The sequence below is a fragment of the Cetorhinus maximus genome, chromosome 26 (assembly GCF_964194155.1).
Source record: "Cetorhinus maximus chromosome 26, sCetMax3.hap1.1, whole genome shotgun sequence".
Taxonomy (NCBI): Eukaryota; Metazoa; Chordata; class Chondrichthyes; order Lamniformes; family Cetorhinidae; genus Cetorhinus; species Cetorhinus maximus.
The window spans coordinates 13,901,078-13,927,256 of NC_135904.1; the positions used below are offsets into that span (position 1 = coordinate 13,901,078).

Sequence of the window (26,179 nt, forward strand, 5' to 3'; positions counted from 1 at the left end):
TCTCTCTTTTCAGGTAGCAATCCAATTCCCTTTTGAATACCTCCATCAAACCTGCCTCCACCACCCTTTCAGGAAGTTTGTTCCAAATTCTAAACACCTTCTGGGTGAAAAAACTTTCCTCACATCACATTTACTCCTTTTGCCAATTATTTTGAATCTGTGCCCTCAAGTTCTTGATGTTCTCTTGACTGGGAACAGTTTCTCACTATTTACCCTGTCTATATCCCTCAGGATGTTGAATACCTCTATCAAGTCTCCTCTCAGCCTTCTTTTCTCCGAGGAAAACAGTTCCAATCTCTCCAAGATATCCTCATAGCTACAGTTCTTCATCCAGTTCTTCTTGTGAATCTCCTCTGTATTCTCTCCAATGCATTCACATCCTTCCTCAAGTATGGCACCCAGAATTGGACACAGTACTCCAGATGAGGCCTAACTACTGTCTTTTACAAGTTCAACATAACTCTTACTCTAGTAGTCAATGCCCCTATTAATAAACCCTAAGATACTATATGCTTTATTAACTGTTCTCTCAACATGCCCTGCCATCTTCAATGAGCTGTGTACATAAACACTGAGGTCCCTCTGTTCCTGCACCTCCCTTTATTTTATACTGTTTCACCATATCTTTCCTGCCAAAACGACCACCTCACACTTCTCTGCATTGAACTTCATCTGCCACTTGTTTGCCCAATCCTCCAACATGTCTATGTCCTTTTGCAGTTCAAGACTATCCTCATCACAGTTAACAACATTTCCAATCTTCGTATCATCTGCAAATTTTGAAATCATGCCCTGCACACCACAGTCTAGGTCATTAATATATATCAGGAAGAGAAGGGTCCCACACTGATCCCTGAGGAATTCCACAAAAACCTTCCTCCAAACTGAAAAACAATCATTTATCACTACTCTGTTTCCTGTCACTCAGCCAATTTTCTATCCAAATGCCTACTTTCCCTTTTATTCCATGACTTAGAATTTTGCTCACAAGCCCGTTGTGTGGCACTGCATCAAATGCCTTTTGAAAATCCATGTACACCACATCAACAGTGTTTCCTTTATCAACCTTTTCTGTTACCTCCTCAAAAAACTCCAAGTTAGTTAAACATGGTTTTCTCTTGATGAATCCATGCTGGCATTCCTTAATTATCCTGCACTTGTCTAAGTGATTATTGATTTTATCCCGCACTATAGTTTCCAGAAGTTTCCCTACCACTGAGGTCAAACTGACTGGTCTGTAGTTGCCAGCTTTATGCTTGCATCCCTTTTTGAACAAGGGTGTAACATTCACAGGTTCTCCAGCCCTCTGGCACCACCCTGTGTCTAAGGAAGACTGGAAGATTATCACTAGTGCCTCTGCAACTTCCCTCAGTGCCCTTGGATGCATCTCATTCAGTCCTGGTACCTTAACTATTTTAAGTAAAGATAGCCTTTCCAACATCTCCTTCCCTTTGATTTTAAGTTCTTCTAGTGTGCCAGTCACCTCCTCTCTCACCTTGGCCTGGGTAGCAAGCTGTTCCTTTGTGAAGACAGATGCAAAGTACTTGTTCAAAACCTCTGTTATTTCTCCAGCATCCACATGCAAGTCCCCTTTTTTGTCCCCAATTGGCTCTACTCTTTCTTTTACTACCCTTTTATCATTTACGTGCTTATAGAAGATCTTGGGATTCCCTTTTATGTTCGCTGCCAGCACTTAGCAGAAGTCAGCAACCTCCCAGTGCAAGTGGTGGGCATTATGGTCCTGTGAACCTTTAGGAGCCCAGTGATCATGTGGCAAAATTCATATATAGCCAAAAACAAAATAGTGTGAAACTGGAAATCTGAAATAAGAACAAAAAACGCTGGAAAAACTCAACAGGTCAGGCAGCAACCTCCACCATTTCTTCCAGCTCCAGCATGATGGAACCATTAAACGCCTCTTCCCCTGCCCATCTCAGTATTCCGTAGGGACTGTTCCCTACCCTAGTCCACTCATCAGTCACTCTAACACCCCTTCCCTTGCTATGGCCCATTTCTGTACAAACAGAGGAGATGCAACACCTACGCTTTCCTCTCCTCCCTTCTCACTATGCGACACCCCAAATATTCTTTTCAAATGAAACAGAAATTTACTTGTACTTCTTTCAATTTCATATTTGCTGTTCACGATGTGGTCTCTACATGGAGGAGACCAAACACAGACTGGGTGACCACTTTGTAGAACACCCTCACTCAGTCCACAAGCACCACCCCGAGCTTCCGATTACTTGTCATTTTAATTCTCAACCTTGCTCCCACTCTGACCTCACTGTCCTTGGCCTGCTGCACTGAAGCTCAATGTAAGCTTGAGGAACAGCACCATATCTATCGACTCAGCACTCTACAGCCTTCGAGACTCAACAACTTTAGATCATGACTTCTGCCTCCGTCTTGTTCTATGTGTTTTTTTCTTGTTTTGCTAGGTTGGTCTTCGTCTTGTTTCTTTCTTCTCTTTGGCTGTTGCATCATGAAATCTTTTGTTTTTTAATCTGTCCTGCCCTCTGCCCGATCACTGACCTTCTCCTTTGTTCTTCCTGCCCCCTCTCCCTTCCACTGGTTTAAAAACTCATACATTTCTAACTTTCTTCAGCCCTCTTAAAGCTCATCAACCTGAAACACTAAATCTGTCTCTCTCCACAGATGATGTCTGACCAGCTGAGTTTTTCCAGCATTTTTTGCTCTCCTTTCAAATAAAGCCAGTTTGATTTGGTTTTGGATCAGTTAGTGCACATGCTGCTGCACTCTCTGTTCTTTGTTCTACAAATAGATAATTGGCAATTTCTGACTCTCACACACCACGTTAATACTAGAAAATGGAGTGGTTGGCAGTTCAAAATTCAGACTGCCTGCTCCATGACCAACTGAGGCTAGAGCCGATGCAGTACTCAGGTGAGTGACTGAGGTATCAGCAGTCCCTCCTGAAGAAAGCAGGAGTTCACTTCATTTTGCAATTAAATCCTAAGTCAGTTGTAGGATTGCATTGCTATGAAATGTTATCCCTGGTATGTTTTGCTGCACTTTTTAAACTTGCAGCAACTATTAGCTGGTGAAACAATATCCCTGCTGTCATTAATATTTCCAGAATTGATTTACTGCCAGGGGGTCATAAACAGCAGAAGGAACTACTGCCTTGTCTTTTTAAAAATTAATGGAATGTAGGCATCGTTGGCAAGGCCAGTGTTTGTTTCCAATCCCTAATTGTCCTTGAGATGCAACTGTTTGGTTTGACATCCCATTTCATTGGCAAGAGTCAATCACATTGCTGTGGGTCTGGAGTCAAATATAGATCAGAATGGGTAAGAATGGTAGGTTTCCTACCGGAAAGGATATTAGTGAATTTTGAGTTTTTACTGCAATCCAGTACTTTCGTGATCACTATTATTGGTACTAACTTTTTTATTCCAGACTTATTTAATTAACTGCACTTAAATTTCTCTTTCTCCACCATCCCTCAACTTGGACACAGCCTTTGTTTCTTTACTGTATCCATTGTCACTCTCCTTGGCTGCTGCGTCATGAAATCTTTTGTTATTTAATCTGTCCTGCCCTCCACCCAATCACTGATCAATGAGATAATCCACCCTCTCTCTATCCAGGGATTTCAGAGCTACATTCTCTGTCTTGATCATTTCTATAAATGTGCTTCTTATGTCTGTTCTGGTTTTTTTTCCCCAGGTATTCGCTGTGATAATGTGTGTCTGCAGGGGAGTTGGGGGCCAAACTGCTCCATTTCCTGTAACTGTGAAAATGGGGGCTCCTGTTCACCTGAGGATGGGACTTGTGAGTGTGCACCTGGATTTCGTGGAGCCAAGTGCCAGAGAAGTAAGTATGAAGCCTAACCTGGTGGGACTTCTATGGTTTTTTTAAAAATCTTTTCTCCTTCTTCACCCAGTTGGTCTCCATGTATTATGTCTGGCAAAAGGGAAGAAGTCATTCCTTCTCTCAGGTGCCAGCTTAAGCATCTGGCCCAATTTTCATCGTCCCACCATTGGTAGAGATGCCTTCGGCCTTAAGCTCTGAAATGTCCTTTCTGCTTCACTACTTCACTCTCCTCCTTTAAGTCACTTCTTAAAATCCATCCCTTTGACTGAAGTTTTGGTAATCGGCCCTAATACTTATTTATCTGGCTTGGTGTCAGATTCAATGACCTCCAATGAAGCATCTTGGGGTGTTTTTAATACATCAAAGATATTACATAAATGCAATAAAAGCAAAAAACTGCAGATGCTGAAAATCTGAAATAAAAACAGAAAATGCTGGAAAAACCCAGCAGGTCTGGCAGCATCTGTGGAGAGAGAAATAGAATTAACGTTTCGAGTCCGTATGACTCTTCTTCAGAGCTCTGAGTTTTTCCAGCATTTTCTGTTTTTATTTACTACATAGATACAAGTTGCTGTTGACATAATGTGAACAACCTGTTAACTTTTCTAACTCTAAGATATATGTTAAGATATATATATATAATTATATATAAAAAATCATAATATAATACAGCACAAAAGGAGAGGATTCAGCCCATCGAGTCTGCGCCGGATTTTTTGACGTGCAATCTAGTTAGTCCCACTCCCCTACTCTTTCCTATATCCCTGCTATTATTTTTGCCTTTAGGTATTTATCCAATTCCCTTTTGAAGACTACTACTGAATTTGTATCCACCATCCATCATGCAGTCCATTCCAAATCCTAACCACTTGTTGCATTAAAAAACTTTTCTTCTGTCACCTCTCGTTCTTTTGCCAATCACCTTAAATCAGTGCCCGCTGGCTACCAACATTCAACGAAAGGATGCAATTTTTCTTTATTTACACTATCTAAACCCTTCGTGATTTTAAACACCTCTGTCAAATTTCTTCCTAGCCTTCTCTGCTCTAAGGAGAGCAACCCCAGCTTCTCCAGTCTATCCATATAACTCTAATAACCTCATCCCTGGAACTATTCAAGTAAATCACTTCAAATCTTCTCAAGCCTTCATGTTCTTCCTAAAGTATGATGCCGGTCTGGGGTTGAACTAGTGTTTTATATAAGTTTAGCATTACTTCCTGACTTTTGTACTCCATGCCTATATTTATCAAGTCCAGGATCCCATATGCTTCAGTGAATGCTTTGTTAACCTGTCTGCCCATTTTTCAAAGATTTGTGTACAAACACCACCATACATAAAAAAAAAATGTATGTCTGGACATTACTACAAGGTCATAAACAAATTGTATTTTCAAGTCACAAATGCCACAGGCTACCACTTTAGATCTTTTCTGCTAACTAATAGAATGCTGTTTTGTGTACAGGTGAGTGCTGCAGGAATTGCTGTTAGAGTCTACACGGACTCTAATAAACTCAACAGAATTCTTCACAAGAAGTACATCTCTGGTTTGGGAATCATCTCAAAAACACAGGAAATTGAATCACATAGTTATGACATCATGGGGAAGAAAACAGCTTGCATTTATTTAGTACATTTCAGGTGAAACACAGCAGGCAGTTTGCACATGGCAAGGCCTTACAATCAACAATTAGGAAAACTTACAAGTTAAATTGTTTTTGATGCTGGTGATTGAAGAATAAATATTAGCCAGGCCAAAAAAATATTGGCTAGGACACTGCAATGAATTTCTACTCTCCCTTGAATATTGCCTGGGATCTTTTACATCCACCTGAGAGGACAAACAAGGCCTTGATTTAACATCTCATCTGAGAGACAGTTTCTCCAGCAGTGCAGCACTGCCTTAGTGCTGCACTAAAGCAAAGCCTAGATTTTATGCTCAATTCCTGGAGTGGAGTTCTGGCTCAGAGGTGAGAGTGATATCACTGAGCAAAGCTTACACTCAAAGGGAAAGCTGTTAGGAAATCACAATCCTACTGCCTGTGATTTCTGACCACTTATGTTAATGAACAGGAAATCAGATGCTTGTCTCACTAATCTTCAAAGTTGACCATTTTTGGCAATGCAGAAAAAGAAAATAGTTAATGGACCATTTTCTGGTGTTTGATAATTTCTGACAAATATTTTAAAAAGAGAGTAATTTGAGAAGGTTTTGATTCTCAGATGCTAAGTATTTTGTTTGACTGTGTGAGCTTTTTTGGCTTTCTTTTAGTCTGTTCTCCTGGATTTTATGGCCATCATTGCAACCAAGCTTGTCCCCAGTGTGTGCACAGTAATGGACCATGTCATCATGTCACAGGCCACTGTGAGTGCTTGTCGGGCTTCATTGGTTCCCTCTGCAATCAAGGTAATGTCTTGAATATGTTTGAGTCACATGTGTACAATAAGAGATGATGAGGACTTTACACTAGCATAAAAAGTGAAGTCACTGTATTAGGATAATCTTCTGTTATTTCAGTGCTCTTGGGAGAGAAATCTCTAACCTCCAGAATACAGCAGGACTAAGGATAGGGATAGTCACTGTGTACGAAAGTCTGAATTTGAACCTACACGCTGCCAGTCCCTAGTACTAGGATAAAACGCCATCTCTGTCTACTCTTCATGCCTCTGTACTCGCAGAATCAAAAGTGGAATGTCATTTGTTTTCTTCACTAAATTCAGAATCAGTAATATTTACTCATTAAATATTTTTACAAGAATTAGAATCATAATTTAACCTGTTGCTGGTTCTTTGAAAGAGCCAATTGATTAGTCCCAATCCCCTACTTTTTCTGTAGGGTGCTGTATACAGTTCAGCAGGCCTGAAGAAGTCTTAGTCATACATAGGTTAACTGTAAGTCTTTATTGACTCTTAGAACTATTTATGTATATACAATAATAGGTTCAAGCTAGGGGCTGTCTCCATGCTTGCTGGTGCTCATGGCTCTGTCCAACACTCGCCTGACCCTGGGTGCAGGTCATGTGCTCTCTTACACCATTGTGTGGGCGGTATTGTACTCAGTCCCACATTAACCCCATATGTGCCAGATCCTCATACTACAGGTACAAATTAAAATGTGGGGAGTGAAGCTTAGTTAAAAACAGGATCAGATATTAAAACTCAAGTCTGATCATTCTCCCCTGGCCTCAGTTGAGAGATTGTCTTTTCCTCCATGGTTAGACCTCTTTGTGTTGCAGTGTTGTATGGTACACAGTGAATGTCAGTGATCCTGGAACCCCTAGTGGCTTTACTGTAAGACATCCCTGATCCGTCAAGGTGTTTGAAGCATGGCATGAAGGTCCCAGTGGTGTGTTCCATAACAATCCTGCTCTTTGAAGGGCTTTGCAGTATCTGTGTTTTTCTTCTGTCCGTGACCACTGGAAGGGTTGTTAGTTTCGTCTGAAGATTTTAGTCTCTGAGGAGCTATCCTTGTAACCTACTTTCAATTCAAGTAAGTCTGACTAAGACGATTTAACCAAAAAGTACTGTATTTGCTGCCTTGGAAGTGGCTGTAATGATCCAATGTTCCTTGGCATTGACCAGCTGATGAAGTCAAACCCCTCCGTATTTATATAGGCCATTTCATTGTGTCAAGAGATTCCCATGCATACCATTGATGAATCCCTGCACTTTGGCAAATCCTGCAGCCTGGTGAAATTGGGCAGCCTTATTACGCTACTGTTGCTGTTCAGTAGTAAATGAGATAGAGGTGTTGATCCTGCTGAACAATGCATCAGTCACCTGTTGGACATATCTCTAGATGGCTTGCAGTGATAGTTATTTTTTGTTATTGTCAGGTACCTGTGAAAATGACTCAAGAACTGAGTGAGGTAGAGCAAGCAGGAACCCAGCAGGTTTCTGTGATGTTTCTGGTACATCACCAGTTGGAGTTGATAACCTCCTATGTATTTGTATCTGTGCTCTGGATCCTGTATCCTCAAAACTATTTTCCCCTTCCTAATCTGGATGTTCCTGCACCCTTACCCATTCTCTATACTTCAGAGGTAATTTTGAAAAATGTGCCTGGCAGTGTATCCTCATTAAACAGTGAGTGTTGGACGGAGAATCAGGTCTATGATGATATAACCCTATTCCTGACTTGTGTTTCTGAATATAACAAGATGCTGCATTAACAGTAGCACCATGTAGGATTATCCCTTTGATTTTTTCTGAAAGGCTTAACTTTGTTCCCAAGGCATTTTACCTGAATTCAGGGTCAAGCTTGTTAGCAACTTTAATTGCAGATTTCTATGATTCCTCAACTTTTTCCAAAATATTTGATTTACCCAATTCCATGAAGTTTTTATCCAAAGTCATTAAACATGAATTAAATATAGATTAATACAGTTAATTCCCAGTACAGTAAAAAGCAGCAGTGTATTATCAAATAAATCATCTGAAGGAGGATTTGATGTACTTTGCTGTAGAATTTCTGTCATGTGCTACTTAAAACGAGAAGAATCTCTTAATTGACTGAGGGCTTAATCTAAGAAATGATTGGTCTTGGGGCCAATTTGATTGTTGGATCAAAAGGCTAAGAAGAGTTGTGTGTTGCCTGTAGGCTGGATGCTGATTAACAAAAAGGAGGATCACAGAAAAAGTTTTCCAAAAAGTTCTATAGTTTTGTAAGCTAAGTATGTAACAACTATAAATTGTTAAATGTTATACTACCGTTAAATAAATAGTCCCACAAAAGGCAATTAACATCAAGATATGCACATTTGAGAGGGGTTCCAGAGATTTATAAATCATTGAGTGCCTGATTGGGGAGTGAAATAAGATGGTAACATAATTAAGGAATTCAAATAGCTAATATTGGATTCTTAATCTGGTAAATGTAGTCACGTTTGGATATATATTGTATCTGAGAGCATTCATTCTTTTTTTCCATCATTTTTTTCAAGTTTCTCTTCTTCCCCATTCCTGAATGCTTTGATTCCCATCACTTGGTTCCAGAGCCACTGATCATGTTCATATACCTAACCAAAGTGCTGATATGTTTGTCTGAGCCTTAATAATGAGACCTAGCCAGTTATCCAGCTATGAAGGATATCACAGCTGCAAATTATCCGCCCTTTCCTTGCATCTGCACACACTGACTTCTGGCAAGAGTTCTTGGACGTTGAATAGAAGCTGACACCTTAATTGTTTTTCTATTCTTTCATGGGATGTGGGCATTGCTGGCTCCGCCAGCATTTATTGCCCATCCATAGTTGCCCTTGAGAAGGTAGTGGTGATCTGTCTTCTTGACCTGCTGCAGTCCATGTGGTGTAGGAACACCCACAAGTGCTGTTAGGGAGGGAGTTCCAGGATTTTGACCCAGCGATAGTGAAGGAACAGCGATATATTTCCAAGTCAGGATGGTGAGTGGCTTGGAGGGGAACTTCCACATGGTGGTGTTCCCATGTGTCTGCTGCCCTTGTCCTTCTAGATGGTAGCTGTCATGGGTTTGGAAGGTGCTGCCTAAGGAGCCTTGGTGAGTTCCTTCAGTGCATCTTATAAATGGTACACACTGCTGCTACTGTGTGCCAGTGGTGGAGGGAGTGAATGTTTGTGAAAGGGGTGCCAATCAACCTTTCCTAAACCAGAGACACTGAGACGAGTTGTACTCTTCCACCACTGTCATGTGTGACCAACAAACTCAGCTCAAATAAGGGATCTCCCTAGAAAGCAGCTTCTGAAGGCAAATTTTGTATCATATATTTTTCTAAATCCTTTTTTATCACTGCTGACTTATGAATACTGATATTTCAGTCATGGACATTTACAGACACTCTTCCAGTCCCAAGATCTAGATAATAGCTGAGCTTCAGCTTTATTTTCATATTGCTATAACTATTAATCCAGTTCTTTGCTAAATATACAGCCACATGATTTCCCCATCCTCCCAGTATAAAATGTCCCTCACTCAGCCATATGGCTTTAATCCTTTGCCCCTGACTTCCCCACCAGCTTTCAAAAGACAAAAGCTCAGACACACATGCACCCCCAAAAAAATACATAACATTCAACAAAAAAGTCCATAACATCTGCCACAAAAATGTTTTTTTTAAATCGCAACAGCTATTGGGGAAAAAATAATTGGCCAAACAAAGCAATGTTGTACTATTTTCAATTTTGGGCTTCCATTATAGGAAGGGTGTTGAGGCGATAGAGAAGCACAGGTTCACTAGGATGCTGTCTGGTATGAGGAAATCCAAATATAAAGAGAAACTTGGAAAATTGAGGCTGTTTTTATTAGAACACAGGAGATTAAGGGGCAATTTGACAGAAGGTTTTTAAAATCATGAAGGAATGGAACAGTGTAGACAGAAACTTGTCAATAATTGGAGATTCTAGAACGAGCGGGCATTGATATAAAATTCAAAACAAAAGATTTAGGACAGAGCATCAGAAGTGTTTTTATGCAGAACATTGTGAGGCTATAGAATGAGAGAGTCAGAGAAGCCGGAGACCATGGCAATTTTTAAAAACGGATTGGATTGTTTGTTGAAGAAAAAGAGAAATAAGAGATCAGAATTATTTGCCGGTGTGAAAATAAACACTACCACAGACTGCTTGGACTGTATTGTAATTTCTGTGTAATTTTTTTGCACTGAGGTTGCTGCACTCATTATTTCTCTGCTTTCTCAATATGTGTGTTCTCTCAGATACTTTGTGGTGGCTTGCTGAGTTGGCAATCCTAGCACGTGACTGCATTTTTTGTTATTTGCTCACAAGTGCCTGCCCTCATCTGCCCTTTATTCATTCTTTTGCATTGTGCTTCCTCGGGAATTCACTTGCTGGTTGCTTAGTCCTTCTGCCTCAAACAGATATACTTTTGATTACACCTGTGAATGCCCTTGGCAGTCAGGAGCAGAGACACACATAGAACCTTTTTTTCCATAATACAGTGTGATGTGCCTCTTTCTTTGCTACTTTGCATTATGGAGTCAATAGGTTGCCAACGCTGTAAGCATGAAATTCATAACCTTACCAGCACTGACTTCCTCACAGCACTGGGCTTGAAACAGCTATAACCTCCTTCCCCTCATTTGGCCTTGACTACCTCTTAGACAAGGGGAAATATCACAGAGCCCACCTCGATGAACCTGTTAGCAGCCAGAGGCAGAGCAGCATTGGTCATGTTTGCCTATCTCCTTGGATGAGAGAATGGTGTGCGGTGTAGAGAAACCTGGAACTCAGAATAGAAAAGCTAAAGTAATGTGCAAAAGAAGTCCAATAAAGAGCAAAATGTAATAGTAATGTTATAAAAGCAAAATACAGCGGATACTTCCAAAGAAGTAATAGTTGACTCGAAACATTAGCTCTATTTTTCTCTCCATAGTTGCCGTCAGACCTGCTGAGTTTTTCCAGCACTTTCTGTCTGTAATAATAATGTTTCTGAACAAGGTCGTTAATAGAAGGATAACAATACATACAGGAGAAGAAGGCACATTCATGTTATATTTTATTGAAAAATAAAGGGGTAACAGTGTCCATTACTGATTTGTTATTTTTTAATTCCATCTTGAAACTAGAAACTTCTGATTACTTCCAAATGCTGATGAAGTTAGCCGGTCATGGCTCAAGACTGCAGTTCTCACTCACACGGCTGTTTTTTCACATGAGGAGGGAAGGGGAAAGGGAAGAGATTTTTAAAAGACTCTTTACAGGCTTCACAACTTATTCCCAGACAGTACTGGGAACTTCCTCAGCTTCTTCTACTCCACCCCATTTACACCACACTTCCAAAAATGTAATAGGACCAAGAACTGGGGCAGAAGAAGGAGCATGAGTGGACCAGATGCAGGAGCAGGAGCAAGAATGGAAGCAGGAGTGAGACAGGAAGCAGAGGTTTGATCAGGGGTAGAAGAGGGAACTGGACAAGAAGCTACACCAAGGATGGAAGGGGGAGAGTCAGCCGTACTGGCAGTGGGGTCAGGAATGGGATTGGGAGCAGGAGCTGGGAAATTCCACGCCTGTAGCGAGTAATTTTGTTGAGCAAAAAGTTGCTTACTAGCACTTTGTTAATGTATTTGGTTCACATTTTGTTTTCCTTTCCAAAGTATGTGCTAGTGGAAGATTTGGCAAGAACTGCTCTGGCACTTGCTTCTGCTCAAACAATGGCACCTGTAATCCTATCGATGGATCTTGTCAGTGTTACCCAGGCTGGATTGGAAAGGATTGTTCTCAAAGTAAGTGATAGAAAAATTTTCATTTATACAGTGATTTATCAAGTTTCCTAAACATCGCTAGCAGATCATTCAAGAACCCCTCAGGGTAGTGTCCTAGGCCCAACCATCTTCAGCTGCTTCATCAATGATTACTTCCATCATAAATACAGAAGTGGGGATGTTCGCTGATGATTGCACAATGTTCAGTACCATTTGCAACTCCTCAGACACTGAAGCTGTCCATGTCCAAATGCAGCACGACCTGGACAATATCCAGGCTTGGGCTGACAAGTGGCAAGTAACAATCATGCCACACAAGTGTCAGGCAATAACCATCTCCAACAAGAGAGAATCTAACCATCGCCCCTTGACATTCAATGGCATTACCATTGCTGATCCCCCACAGTCAACATCCTGGGGATTACCATTGACTAGAGAATGAAAAGGACAAGCCACATAAATACTGTGGCTACAAGAGCAGGTCAGAGGCTAGGAATTCTGTGGCGAGTAACTCACCTGACTCCCTAAAGCCTGTTCATCATCTACAGGGTACAAGCCAGGAGTGTGATGGAATACTCTCCTCTTTCCTGGGTGAGTGCAGCTCCAACAACACTCAAGAAGCTTGACACCATCCAGGACAAAGAAGCCCACTTGACTGGCACCCCTTCCACAAACATTCACTCCCTCCACCACCGATGAACAGGGGCATCAGTGTGTATCATCTACAAGATGCACTGCAGAAACTCACCAAGGCTCCTTAGGCAGCATTTTACAAACCCACGACCACTACCATCTAGAAGGACAAGGGCAGCAGATAGATGGGAACACCACCACTTGGAAGTTCCCCTCCAAGCCACTCACCATCCTGACTTGGAAATATATCGCTGTTCCTTCACGGTCAAAATCCTGGAACTCCCATCCTAACAGCACTGTGGGTGTACCTACACCACATGGACTGCAGCGGTTCAAGAAGGCAGCTCACCACCACCTTCTCAAGGGCAATTAGGGATGGGCAATAAATGCTGGCCTAGCCAGTGATGCCCACACCCTGTAAAAATGAATTTAAAAAAACACACACAAGCTATGGCAAATCACTCAATATTCCTCACATGCTGGAGCTGTGGAAATCACTCAAGATTCTCTCACACACTATAAACTTTATAAGACCTTGGCTAAAATTTTATAGGGGAGAACCTTTGGCTCAGCGAGCGGGGGCGGGGCCCACTCACCGAGGCGTAAAATGACGCCGGGCGTGCTTCCTGATGTCACTGTGCGTCATTTAGATTTTCTGTTCGGTGGTAAAATGGTGGAGCGGACCCAATCGGGGGCGCCAATCGGGTCCGTGCCCGCCCCCGCACAACGCCCTCATTGGGGGGAAAATTCTACCCATAGTACCACTTTTCTACCCATACCACTTTTGCAGAGTTGCCAATTTCCATTGTGAAAACATTGACTCATTTTCAACCCTGAAACGTTGGTGAAATTGGCTCTAAAAGTGCAGGGGATCAGCAAATTGATTTTATAGCCTATGAGGGAGTTGAAAGAACATGCTCAGAAAGTGTAGGAACTTAAGTTTTATTAGTTAGTAGAAATATTTCAAGTTGTACAATCAAGCAGTCACTTTATGTCAGCCTCAATAGTTGCAGACTGATGTAGTGACCATCGCCGCTTTCAGTTAGAGGCCAAATAAGTGACCAACCACATAGGATGTTTGGAGTGATACTGTGACTTTTTTTATTCCACATTAATATCATGCTAGATTTTTTATGTTGTTCGGTGCTATTATTTGAAGCCTTTATAGAGGTGATTTATTTCTTGTTGTTTTACTTTGAGAATCTGTTACGGGGAGCATTCTCTCATCAATCATTTTTAAAATGGTTTAAGCAGTCATTTTGAAATGTGCCAGAGTTTATATTGAGCCAGCCAGTAGAAAGTACATCCATGACCTGATCTGGTGTATCATATTGTCCTGAGTTCAATTCTTTCCTGTTCCCAGTGTTGTGCCAAGCCAAAGATAAGGGTGTTATGATGTGGGGTAGATGTGTGTGCAGACCCCTCCCCACACAGAGGACTGCATAAATATATGCATACATACATGCATACTGGTTTTGGCAATAGATTTTAGCATGTCACATATAGATCATCACATGAGAAGGAGTAGCCAGTGAGAAAACAAAATGCTTCACTGGATGAAACTGAAAATTAAAATGCTTCATGTATCTTGCAGAAATTGTTTCTCATAAATGTTACTCTCATTGGACACTGATGGCTTGCTTCTTTATGTGATCTATAATGTGGTTGACAATAAAGCAATGAGGTGGAATGACTGACACGGAGTGATAAAGAGATGTTATCTACTGAACACTGAGTAACTGGAGACAGTTACATATTTGGATTGTTAGCATTTACTTCAAACATGGAGTAGGATTGATACTTTCTACTCTTGTTACAATAATGGAACTGCAAATGTGAAACGTGAATCAAATCACACACATTAGTGTGTTTTAATTTTGCTTAATTAGCCCTGGAATCTCCAGCAGTTCTTCCATTTCTGTGTTACTGGACTGAGCAATTCTTGTGATTAGATGAATCTGTGCCCGGATGTGTTTCCTGGTCTGTTTTCCTTCCAACAAATTGATGATGTTCTTCCTGATGTCACTATTCACATGTTTCAAGTTTTTGATCAGATTCCCTTCCCCTGAAGAGCTCAAAAATCACACCCCCCGCCCAAATTATACCAACAACACTTGCTGTATAAATAATATTGTTAAAATTAAGCCAAAAAAAAAACAGGCTTTATCAAAATTCTTTGTGAATATTGTTAATAAATTCCCATTATCAACACTCCCTTTTTAAGCTCTTGTTTGGATACATTAATACTGAATTATGATGTCTAAATATTTTTGTTTTCTCTTTCAGTTTTCACCCTGGGGGTTTCTTTCTTACCAAAACAATTTCCTTTTTGAAGTGCTCATGAATTGAAATGGAAACATCGAAGGGTTAATTCGAACTGTGAACCAGAAAGTCCTTATTCATGTTTTGCTGTTTGGCAATAAACTCCCTGTTAGAAACAGGATGTGGCCATTTAGCCTTTAGAGCCTGTTCACAATTTAATGATTATGGCTGATCTTGACGTAACTCCATATCTTGCCCCACATTCCTAATACCTTTGGTTGACAAAAATCTATTAATCTCATTTTTAAAATTAATATTTGATCTAGCATCAATTACTGTTTGCTGAATAGAGAATTCCAAACTTCTACCACCCTCTGCATGTAGAAGTGTTTTATAATTAACTACTAAAAGGAGTGGCTAGCTCTAGCTTTTCATTTTTAGACTACGCTCCCTAGTCCTAGGGCCAGATTTTCATGAAGAAGCTGGGAAGCGTGAGGCGGGGAAGTTACCAACTCTGAAAACATGTCTCTGTTAAGGAGGCCCCTGCCTGCCATATTTTCATTTCAGGGAGGCAGGATGGAAGCAGGATGGAGTCAGGCCTGCCACCTCCAGAGGCAGGCCCAAGACAGCAATGGAGCTAATAGATTTTAGCATGTCACATATAGATCATCACATGAGAGGGAGTAGCCAGTGAGAGAACAAAATGCTTCACTGGATGAAACTGAAAATTAAAATGCTTCATGTATCTTGCAGAAATTGTTTCTCATAAATGTTACCATCATTGGACACCGATGGCTTGCTTCTTTATGTGATCTATAATGTGGTTGACAATAAGGCAATGAGGTGGAATGACTGACACGGAGTGATAAAGAGATGTTATCTACTGAACACACTGAGTAACTGGAGACAGTTACATATTTGGATCGTTAGCATTTACTTCAAACATGGAGTAGGATTGATACTTTCTACTCTTGTTACAATAATGGAACTGCAAATGTGAAACGTGAATCAAATCACACACATTAGTGTGTTTTAATTTTGCTTAATTAGCCCTGGAATCTCCAGCAGTTCTTCCATTTCTGTGTTACTGGACTGGGCAATTCTTGTGATTAGATGAATCTGTGTCCCGAGTGTTTCCTGGTCTGTTTTCCTTCCAACAAATTGATGATGTTCTTCCTGATATCACTATTGACATGTTTCAAGTTTTTGATCAGATTCCCTTCCCCTGAAGTGCTCAAAGCCAAACCCCAAATCACACCCCCCACCCACCCAAATTGTACCAACAACACTTGCTGTCTAAATAATATTGTTAAAAAAAACCAAAAAAACCACAGGCAGGCAGATGGCAAAGCCAGCAGGCTTGAAGGCCAGCCTCTTTCCACTGGGGCTAGCCATTTGAAATCATTAATGTCAGGACTTTAAGCTTCAAGAATGGCTAATCCAACATCTCAGCTAATCTTAGCTCCAGCAGGCAATGTTTACACAGCTGAAGAGGGGAGTGATGTCTTTGTTTGAATGACGTTTTGATTACCTTGTATTAACCAGATCTTTCTTTGAAGATTTTTTCAATGCCTGTTTGTTTATTTACACAGAGTTAAGAGATGTGAACTGGATAACAGCTTCTTGACATTGATAGTATGAATGGCTGTGATTAATTGACAGCTTTATGAGAATATAATTCAAAGGAAATGCTGAATTGCTGTTTTCATTTTTATTCCTGACTCAAGATTAGGGATCCCCCCCATAGTTCATAATTCCTCTGAGGTGCCATGAACAACATCGACTAACAGCAAGAGCCTCCCTCAAAATTGTAGGTGGGTTTGAGATGCCCACCCCTGCAGTAAAGCTGGCCAGGGCAGGAGTGCTGTGTGCAGGCTTGCTAACCGCACCCTTATCCCATGCCAGCAAAAATTTCCATAAATGGGAATGGGGGCAGGAATCACGGAATGGGATTGCATCCACCATTTTTAAAGGCTTCCTGACTCAAGCAACTCCATGAAAATCCCTGGGCCCTAGACTCCCCAATCAATGCCAATAATTTTTCTCTATCTAGCCTATCTATTCCTACTTCAATCAAATTGCCCCTTAACCTTATGAATTCCAGGGAATACAACCCTAGTTTGCATAATCTCTCCTTGTACTTTAACCTGTGGAGCTCAGGTATCATTCTGGTAAATCTCTCCAAGGGCAATATGTCCTCCCTAAGTTGCGGTCAAGAACTGCTTACACTGACCTAGGTGTGATCTAACCAAGGCTTTGTATAGTTCTGACATGACCTCTACCCTTTTGTATTTTAGAGCGCTCGATATAAAGGCCAGCATTTCCTTAGTCTTTTTGATTATTTTCTGTGTCTCTCCATGATGATTAATGATTTAACAACTTTTGTACATAGACCCTCAAGTCTCTTTGTACTGCCACTGTTCCTAGCTTTTCACCATTTAGAAGGTACTCTGTTCTAAACCTTTCAAGTCTAAAGCCTCACATTTGACTATATTAAAATTCATTTGCCACAATTTTACCATTTACTTAATCTGTTGATATCACTTTGTAATTTTATGTTTCCATCAACACTGCTTACAATGCCACCTATTTTTGTGCTGTCAGTAACCTTGGAATGTGACTTTCTATCCCATCACCTAAGTCATTAATAAATATAGTGAATAGTTGAGGCCCCATTTACACATCCTTTCAGGATGCCATTAAACTCACCTGCCAATTAGAGTACCTGCTCATTATCCTACTCCCTGTGTCATTCTGCTCAGCCAATTACCTAACCAAATCAATAGTTGGCCTTCAATTCCATGAGCTTCAACTTCAACTAATAGTATTTTATAAGGGTCTTTATATAATGCCTTCTTTAAGTCCATATCAATGACATCCATAGACATTACCCTGTCTACTACTTTAGTCAGCTCTTCAAAAAATTCAATTAGGTTTGTCTGATCAGCTGAACATTTTCGAGGTTTTGAGTCACCCTATCCTTAATTATGGACTCTAGCAATTGCAAACAACAAGCTTCATTTATATAGCATCTTTAACATAATAAAACAGTCCATGGCACTTTACAGGAGTGTTATGGAACAAAATTTGACACTGATCCACATGAGGTGTTAGGCCAGATACCAAAAGCTTTATTAAAGAGGTAGTTTTTAAGGAGCATTTTAATGAAGTAAAGAAAAGAAGAGAGGTGGAGAGACAAAGAGAGGGGATTCTAGGCCTTAGGGCACAGATAGCTGAAGGCACGGCCATCAGTCCTGGAGTGATTGAATTAGGGAATGCCCAAGAGGCCAGAATTGGAGAAGCGCAGCGACCTAGGGGAGGTTGCAGGACTGAAGGAGATTCTAGAAATAGGGAGGGGGGAGCCCATTCAATGATTTGAAAATAAGGATGAGAATTTTGAAATTGGCTCTTGCTCAAACAGTACCTCAACGTGGATCTGCGAGCACAGGGGAGATGGCTGAATGAGACTTGGTACGAGTTAGGACACGACAACAGCAGAGCTTTGAATAGCCTAAAGTTTGTGAATGGTGGTCAGTAAATGCTTTAGAATACTCAGGTCAGAACTAACAACAGCATGGATAATTTCCCACCAAACATCTATCATTCAATAAATCTATTTATGAACATATAAGTATATAAATAGTTTATAATTCCCTGGTTTCTTTCATAGTTTTCTTTGGTGAGACCATACCTGGGTCCAACAAGGGACGGTGCAGTGCTGGACCTAATTCTGGGGAATGAAGCCGGACAGGTAGTTGAGGCGGTGGTGGGCGAGCATTTTAGTGATAGCTATCACAACATGGTACAGTTTAAGTTTGTTATGGACAAAGAAATCGACAAGTTGCAAAAAAATGTTTTGGATTGGGGGAGAGTGGATTTTAGTAAAATAAGGCAGGGTCTGGCCAAGGTAGACTGGGAACAGTTACTTGTGGGGAAATCTACAGAAGAGCAGTGGGGGGTGTTCAAAAAGGAAATGGGGAGGGTACAGGCTCAACATGTTCCCTCTAGGGTGATAGGAAGGAGTAACAAGCCCAGAGAACCATGGATGACCAGAGATATTCAGGTTACGATGAGAAGGAAAAGAGAGGCTTTTAGCAGGTAAAAGGGAAACAAATCAGCAGAGGCATTAGTGGAGTACAGACAATGCAGGGTGGAGCTTAAGAAAGCAATTAGGAGAGCAAAGAGGGGATATGAGAAAGCTCTGGCTGGTAAAAGTAAGGAAAATCCCAAGATATTCTATAAGTATATCAATGGGAAGAGGATAACCAGGGAAATAGTAGGGCCCATAAGGAACCAAGGGGGCAATCTATGGATGGAGCCAGAGGACATCGCTAGAGTATTGAATGAATACTTCACGTCCGTCTTCACCCAAGAGAATGAGGATGAAGGTATCGAACTTGGGGAGAGAGACTGCGAGGTTCTTAAGCAAATTGATATAGGAAATGACAAGGTATTGGAGGTGTTGGCAGGCTTAAAAGTGGACAAATCTCTAGGTCCGGATGATTTGTGTCCCAGACTGCTGAGGGAGGCAAGGGAGGAGATCGCAGGGGCTCTGACCCAAATTTTTAATTCCTTTCTGGCCACGGGGGAGGTGCCAGAGGACTGGAGAACAGCTAATGTGGTTCCACTATTTAAGAAGGGTTGTAGAGATAAGCCAGGGAACTACAGGCCAGTGAGTCTCATGTCAGTGGTAAGGAAACTATTGGAGAAATTTCTGAAGGAGAGTATCTGTCTCTACTTGGAGAGGCAAGGTTTGATCAGGGATAGTCAGCATGGCTTTGTCAGAGGGAGGTCATGCCTAACAAATTTGATTGAATTTTTTGAGGAGGTGACCAGGTGTGTAGATGAGGGTTGATGTAGTTTATATAGATTTCAGCAAAGCCTTTGACAAGGTCCCACATGGGAGACTTATAAAGAAGGCAAAGACACATGGGATACAGGGTAATTTGATAAGGTGGATTCAAAATTAGCTTAGTTGTAGGAGACAGAGGGTGATGACAGAAGGATGCTTTAGTGACTGGAAGCCAGTGTCCAGTGGCGTACCACAGGGATCTGTGCTCGGTCCCCTATTATTTGTCATTTATATAAACGACATAGATGACTATGTGAGGGGTAGGATTAGTAAGTTTGCGGATGACACAAAGATTGGCTGGGTGGTTAACAGTGAGGTTGAGTGTCTTGGGCTACAGGAAGATATAGACGGGATGGTCAAATGGGCAGATAAGTGGCAGATGGAATTTAACCCTGAAAAGTGTGAGATGATACACTTTGGAAGGAGTAATTTGACAAGGAAGTATTCAATGAACAGCATGACACTAGGAAATTCTGAGGAACAAAGGGACCTTGGCCTGTGTGTCCATAGATCTCTGAAGGTGAAGGGGCATGTTAGTGGGCTGGTGAAAAAGGCATATGAGGCACTTGGCTTTATCAATCAAAGCATAGATTACAAAAGTAGGGAGGTCATGTTGGAGTTGTATAGAATCTTGGTGAGGCCACAGCTGGAATACTGTGTGTAGTTCTGGTCGCCACATTATAGGAAGGATGTGATTGCACTGGAGGGGGTGCAGAGGAGATTCACCAGGATGTTGCCTGGGATGAAACATTTAAGTTATGAAGAGAGGTTGGATAGACTTGGGTTGTTTTCGTTGGAGCAGAGAAGACTGAGGGGCAACCTGATCGAGGTGTACAGGATTATGAGGGGCATGGACAGGGTGGATAGGGAGCAGCTGTTCCCCTTAGTTGAGGGGTCAGTCACATGGGGGCTTAAGTTCAAGGTGAGGGGCAGGAGGTTTAGGAGGGATGTGAGGAAAAACTTTTTTACCCAGAGGGCGGTGACGGTCTGGAATGCGCTGCCTGGGAGGGTGGTGGAGGCGGGTTGCCTCACATCCTTTAAAAAGGTACTTGGATGAGCACTTGGCACGTCATAACATTCAAGGCTATGGGCCAAGTGCTGGTAAATGAGATTAGGTAGGTAGGTCAGGTGTTTCTCACGTGTCGGTGTAGACTCGATGGGCCGAAGGGCCTCTTCTGCACTGTGATTCTGTAATCTGGAGTATTGTGTATAGTTTTGGTCTCCTTACCTAAGGAAGGATACACTTGCCATAGAGGGAATGCAACGAAGGTTCACCAGACTGATTCCTATAATGGCGTGTTTGTCCTATGAGGAGAGAGTGAGGAGACTGGGCCTATATTCTCTAGAGTTTAGAAGATTGAGAGGTGATCTCATTGAAACATACAAAATTCTCACAGGGCTCAACAGTTGGATGCAGAAAGGATGTTTCCCCTGGGTGGGAGGTCTAGAACCAGAGGACACAGTCTCAGAATAAGAGGTAGGCCATTTAGGACTGAAAAGAGGTGGAATTTCTTCACTCAGAGGGTAGTAAATCTTTGGAATTCTCTATCCCAGAGGGCTGTGGAGGCTCAGTCATTGAATATGTTCAAGATAGTGATCAACAGATTTCTAGATATTAAAGATATCAAGGGATATGGGGATGGTGCTGGAAAATGGCATCAAGGTAGAAGAGCAGCCATGATCTAGTTGAATAGCAGACTTGAGGGGCCAAATGGCCTACACCTGCTCCTATTTCCTATGTTCCTAAATAGCAGAGTGATGTCTGCAGTTTTCCTATCTCAAATCAAGAGAACTTTGGAAGATTATGGTTAGAGTATCTGCAATGTTGTCACCTACTTCTTTCAAAACTGTGGGGTATAAACTGGCTCTATATCACATTCTGTTCTTTTTTTAACACTTCCCACAAATCTCAGTCAATTTATCCATTAATGGGCAAATAGTGTCTGTCTCATTGCATTGAAGTCAGCCTTCCCTTAAACTAAAATCTTGGTAGCTGTGCTGCAGCTCTCCCTTTCAAACACTACATTGAACGCGGTCATATTATGATGGCGTTAGATAAATCTTCACACACTGTTAGGCTGTTAACTAAATCTCACTTGTTGCTCATTAATAAACCTAATATGACTTGACCTATTGTTGATCCTAGAACATATTGTTGCAGAAAATTATCCTAAACACACTAAAGAACTTCACCACTTTGTGACATGGCTAATCTGTTTATCCCAAACTATATGAATGCTAAATTTCCCAATTAAAACCACTCTGCCTTTGCTGCATGTGTCAGCTGTGGCTCAGTTCATAGCACCCTCGCCTTTGAATCAGAGGGTTGTGGGTTCATGTCCCACTCCCGGAAACCAAGAACTGTGATTGTACTCAAAAGAGTTGCAATCTGTGACTGTTGATAACTCGAAAGAGTATCTCTAATTACTGCATTTATACATTCAATCACTTCACAGCTGCTAGGAGGGGGCCTTTACACAACTCCCACCCTAGTCATAAATTCATTCTTATTTCCTAAATCTACCTATAAAGTCTCCACTGCCTGTTTATTTCTTGTTATATTCTCTCTTATCATTGAAGTGATTTCATTCTTCATCACTAAGGCTACTCCTCCCCTTTACCATTTTCCCTGTATTTACTGTGGTTCTTGTAACCTGGTATATTTAGTTTCCAATCCTGACAGTCTTGCAGCCATGTATCGGTAACAGCTACCATGTATTTTCTTCCAATTTGAATTTGTGCCTGCAATTCATTCAGTTTGTTCCTTATACTCAGTGCGTTTGTATAAAGAACACTTATTTGGGCTAAACACCCTAACCTGTTTTTTCTGCTCTGATATTTTACTCATGCATTTCTTATTTTTTTCTACTGGTTTAATGACTTTACATCTTATAGATTTTTCTTTAGCTGTAGGAACACAACCTATGACTATTTCTCTATTCTCTTCCCTCTCGTTTTCAAATTGTTATTTATATTTCCATTTCCACCTGAGCCCTCCTCCAAGTCCTCCTGACTGTCTTGGTTTATCCTTTCTGCTCGGACTCTGACTCCAGCCTGCTTCAGGTGGAGCCCATACCAGCAGTACAATTCTTTCCTGTCCTAGTACTGATATCAGTGTCCCAAGAAGTGGAACCCCTCTTTCCCACACCACTCTTTCAGCCACGTGTTCATCCCCCTTTACACTCTCAGTCACACCAACCCCATTCTCATCATGCATCTCACTGCGAGGCCGGCTTGAGGCTTGGAGCCAACTGTCCAGATACTGCACTCTTTCATGTAATTTTTGTTGTTTTTGTTTTCCTTATTCATCAGTTTCTCTTTCTGTTCAGCTTGCCTGCCGGGTTACTGGGGCCCCAACTGTATCCATTCATGTAACTGCCATAACGGAGCAGTGTGCAGTGCTTATGACGGAGAGTGTCGATGTACACAGGGCTGGACTGGCTTATATTGCACACAGAGTGAGTACCAGTTTCAATTGAAGCCTTGTGCAAACCAAAGCCACCCTGGGAAGACTCCGCCACCTCGTGGTGAAACAAAATAACACAGTGAACCTTTTTTTCACAAAGTCTTACTAACTTGGGTTAGAAATAAATCGTTAAAATCATTATTCCATACTACACTTGCATATTGCTGATGTTTTATCAGCCAATTTTATGACATCAGGGCTTTTATCAACATGTCAATAAATCTATATGCAACAACTAATTCTGGGGTCTCCAGAAACCATAGTCAATATTTCCCTCTGTTTCGAAAATGGAGAAATGCCAATTTTTAATTATAATTGATGATTCGCTGCTGAAACCACAAGAGCATATGATTTAGAAACTTCTCCAGAGAATGGGATTTAATTAGTTTTAAAGAGAAAAAGTAGTCAATCAGAGGAAGGAAAATACAGCCTGAAATCTACACACAAAGTCCAAGGGAGGGATTTTCAGCCCCGTATGAGGACAAGCAGGGAGGTGGGCAGGTAGGTAAAGTCCCACCGCCAGCCTGCGTGCTGGTTGGTAGGCTCCAGCCTGCCCCATCCCGGCTGTTTGCCCGGAGGCGGAATTGGAGACTAATCTTCCAGTCAACTGGCAGGCCCCACTCCGAGGCCAGGATTTTCCCGTCAGCTAGTGAGGGGGCGGGGCCCGCTCGCCGATGTGTAAAATGACCCAGGATGGTGTCGGGCGGAACTCCCGACATCACCGCGCCTCATTTAAATTTTCAGGTAGGCGGGGGTTCAGCAAAATCAGCTGTGCGCCCGAAGACCTGTCAGTGGCCAATTGAGGCCATTGACAGAGTCAATTAAAGTAATTAATGGAGCTGCCCGTCTACCCCTAAGGTTGGCGGGCAGGCCGGGAGCCCTGGCGGGCATCAGAAAAAGCATCCATGGGCTAGATGAGGTTTCATGTAGGTTTTTAAAAGTTTGATTAAAGTGTTTTTAAAAGTTATGGACATATCCCAACTCGTGGCAGTGTCACATGAGTGGGGACATGTCAGGGATTTTTTTTTCTCTATTTTTAATATTTTTTAATGTACAGCCCGGGAGATGAGTGCGCTATTTCATGCGCATGTGCAAAAGAGCGCACTCTCGGGTTTAGGAATACCCCCTGCCCGCACAGGGAGTGCATAGCACTTCCATGCGGACGTCACGCTGGGTGGGCCTTAATTGGCCTGCCCACGTAAAATGGCGACGCGCCCCCAATTGGGGTGCCGATCGGAGGCGTGCCTCCACGTGCCCGCTCTTCAACTTCCCCCCCCAACGGGGGGAAGATTCTGCCCCAAGGCATTGGGAACTTGGTCAGCTGCCTGGAGGGAGCCTCCCAGTGGCAGAACAGGGGATATCAGAGCTCCGGACAGGCTTTGATGCCACCTGTCTGACCTTGCCTGCAGTCACAGATCTCCACAAAGGTATCTTGGCTGCTGAGGGCATTTTTTAATTTAAAGTTTAAACGGTTGGAGAGAGAGAATGCCTCAAAATGAGGGCGCCCTCTCTCTCTCTTACTGCAGCTTCTTGTGAGCTGAAAATCCCCCTATCAGTCCTCCAGCTTCAAGTGCCCACCCACTATACTTAATTGGATGGCAAACTTGCCCTCTGGCCACTAATTGCCCAATTCAGGGCAAATCACTGCTGGGTGACTGTTTCCCACACAGTGCGAGGTTGTAACCCCCATTTGATTCTGACATTGGGGTCCTAACCCAAAGGGCAAATTCGCGTTCATAACGCATTCTGCGGGAGGGACGCAGTTTTAAACTCAGATTAACCAGTTTTCAGCTATACGAATGTAACGTCTAAAATTCAGACGGGGAGGAAGTCAGCTCTCAAATCAACACTTTGGGAGTGTGTCTGAAGAGTGTTGCTGGGCTGTCCAGGAACAGGCCTACAACATGCCTTCCCAGAGCCCAAAAACAGTCACTGCCATCGGTAATCGATCCCAGGGAGACTCAATTACCATCAAAGTAATGGTCACATTTCACATCCATTCATTTTTTTAACTGGTCCTTCTCTTTGGCCTTCATGCTCTGCTGTCAAAATACAGGCTGATGCTCCGTGTCCTGATAGTCAGGTTGGACATCTCTGCTGCACCTATACAGAAGAGATTTCCACCCCAGCTGTGGAATGGGCCACAGGGTGGAATTTTACGGCTCCTCCCGCTGGTGGGATTTTCCAGTCCTGCCGAAGTCAATGGAATTTTGAATGGCTCGCTGTATTTTCTGGCCCTGGTCCCTCCGCGACGGGGCCATAAAATTCTGCCCATAGTTTGTGACAAGGTTTTTTGCAATCCTGAGACTGCCAAATGCTTTCTTAGTACACTTAAAGCTGGTATATGTTTCACTTTATTTAATGCAAACATAATTTGCAGCATAAAGCAGTGGATCACCACAGTTATCCTGTAGAATGAGATCTTTAATGATTTTACCACTAATATAGAGGGAAGCAGCCTATATACGTTTTGTGCTTTTCTCCTACCCTCCCGGTCACTCCCTGCTCTTACTCCCTGCTGGCTGCTTGCATTCCGCACAATGCTGTTGCTCCAACATTCACCATTCTTGGCTGCTACAAAACACCAGAGTTACTGGTGCTTTGGAACTGGACAACTGTAGGTAGTTTAATGACCTAAATCAAAAGAATGTTCCAACTGACTACAATTTAGTTCTTATTTCTTGATCCTCCAACTGGGATGTGATAGTGAAGAAAATAATAGTGCATTGTAAAACCCTTTCTGACAGAGGATTTATGTTGCAGGGTGTCCAATGGGCTTCTTTGGAAAAGATTGCATCCAACTCTGCAAATGCCAAAATGGAGCGGATTGTGACCATGTGACAGGTGAATGCACGTGTCGAACAGGATTCATCGGGAAACGCTGCGAGCAGAGTGAGTGGAGCTGCAGAAGCACGCCAATAAACTCACACAC

General features: G+C 42.1%; 1 protein-coding gene across 1 annotated transcript in view; it reads left to right on the forward strand.

Annotated features, from left to right (window-relative positions):
- megf11 (multiple EGF-like-domains 11) overlaps window positions 1-26,179 on the forward strand; it is a 464,413-nt gene that overhangs the window by 395,106 nt on the left and 43,128 nt on the right. The window contains exons 15-19 of the mRNA XM_078530151.1: window positions 3,694-3,840; window positions 6,111-6,245; window positions 11,927-12,055; window positions 23,111-23,239; window positions 26,011-26,139. Of these exons, the coding sequence (XP_078386277.1) occupies window positions 3,694-3,840; window positions 6,111-6,245; window positions 11,927-12,055; window positions 23,111-23,239; window positions 26,011-26,139 (669 nt within the window). The remainder of the gene's footprint in view (window positions 1-3,693; window positions 3,841-6,110; window positions 6,246-11,926; window positions 12,056-23,110; window positions 23,240-26,010; window positions 26,140-26,179) is intronic.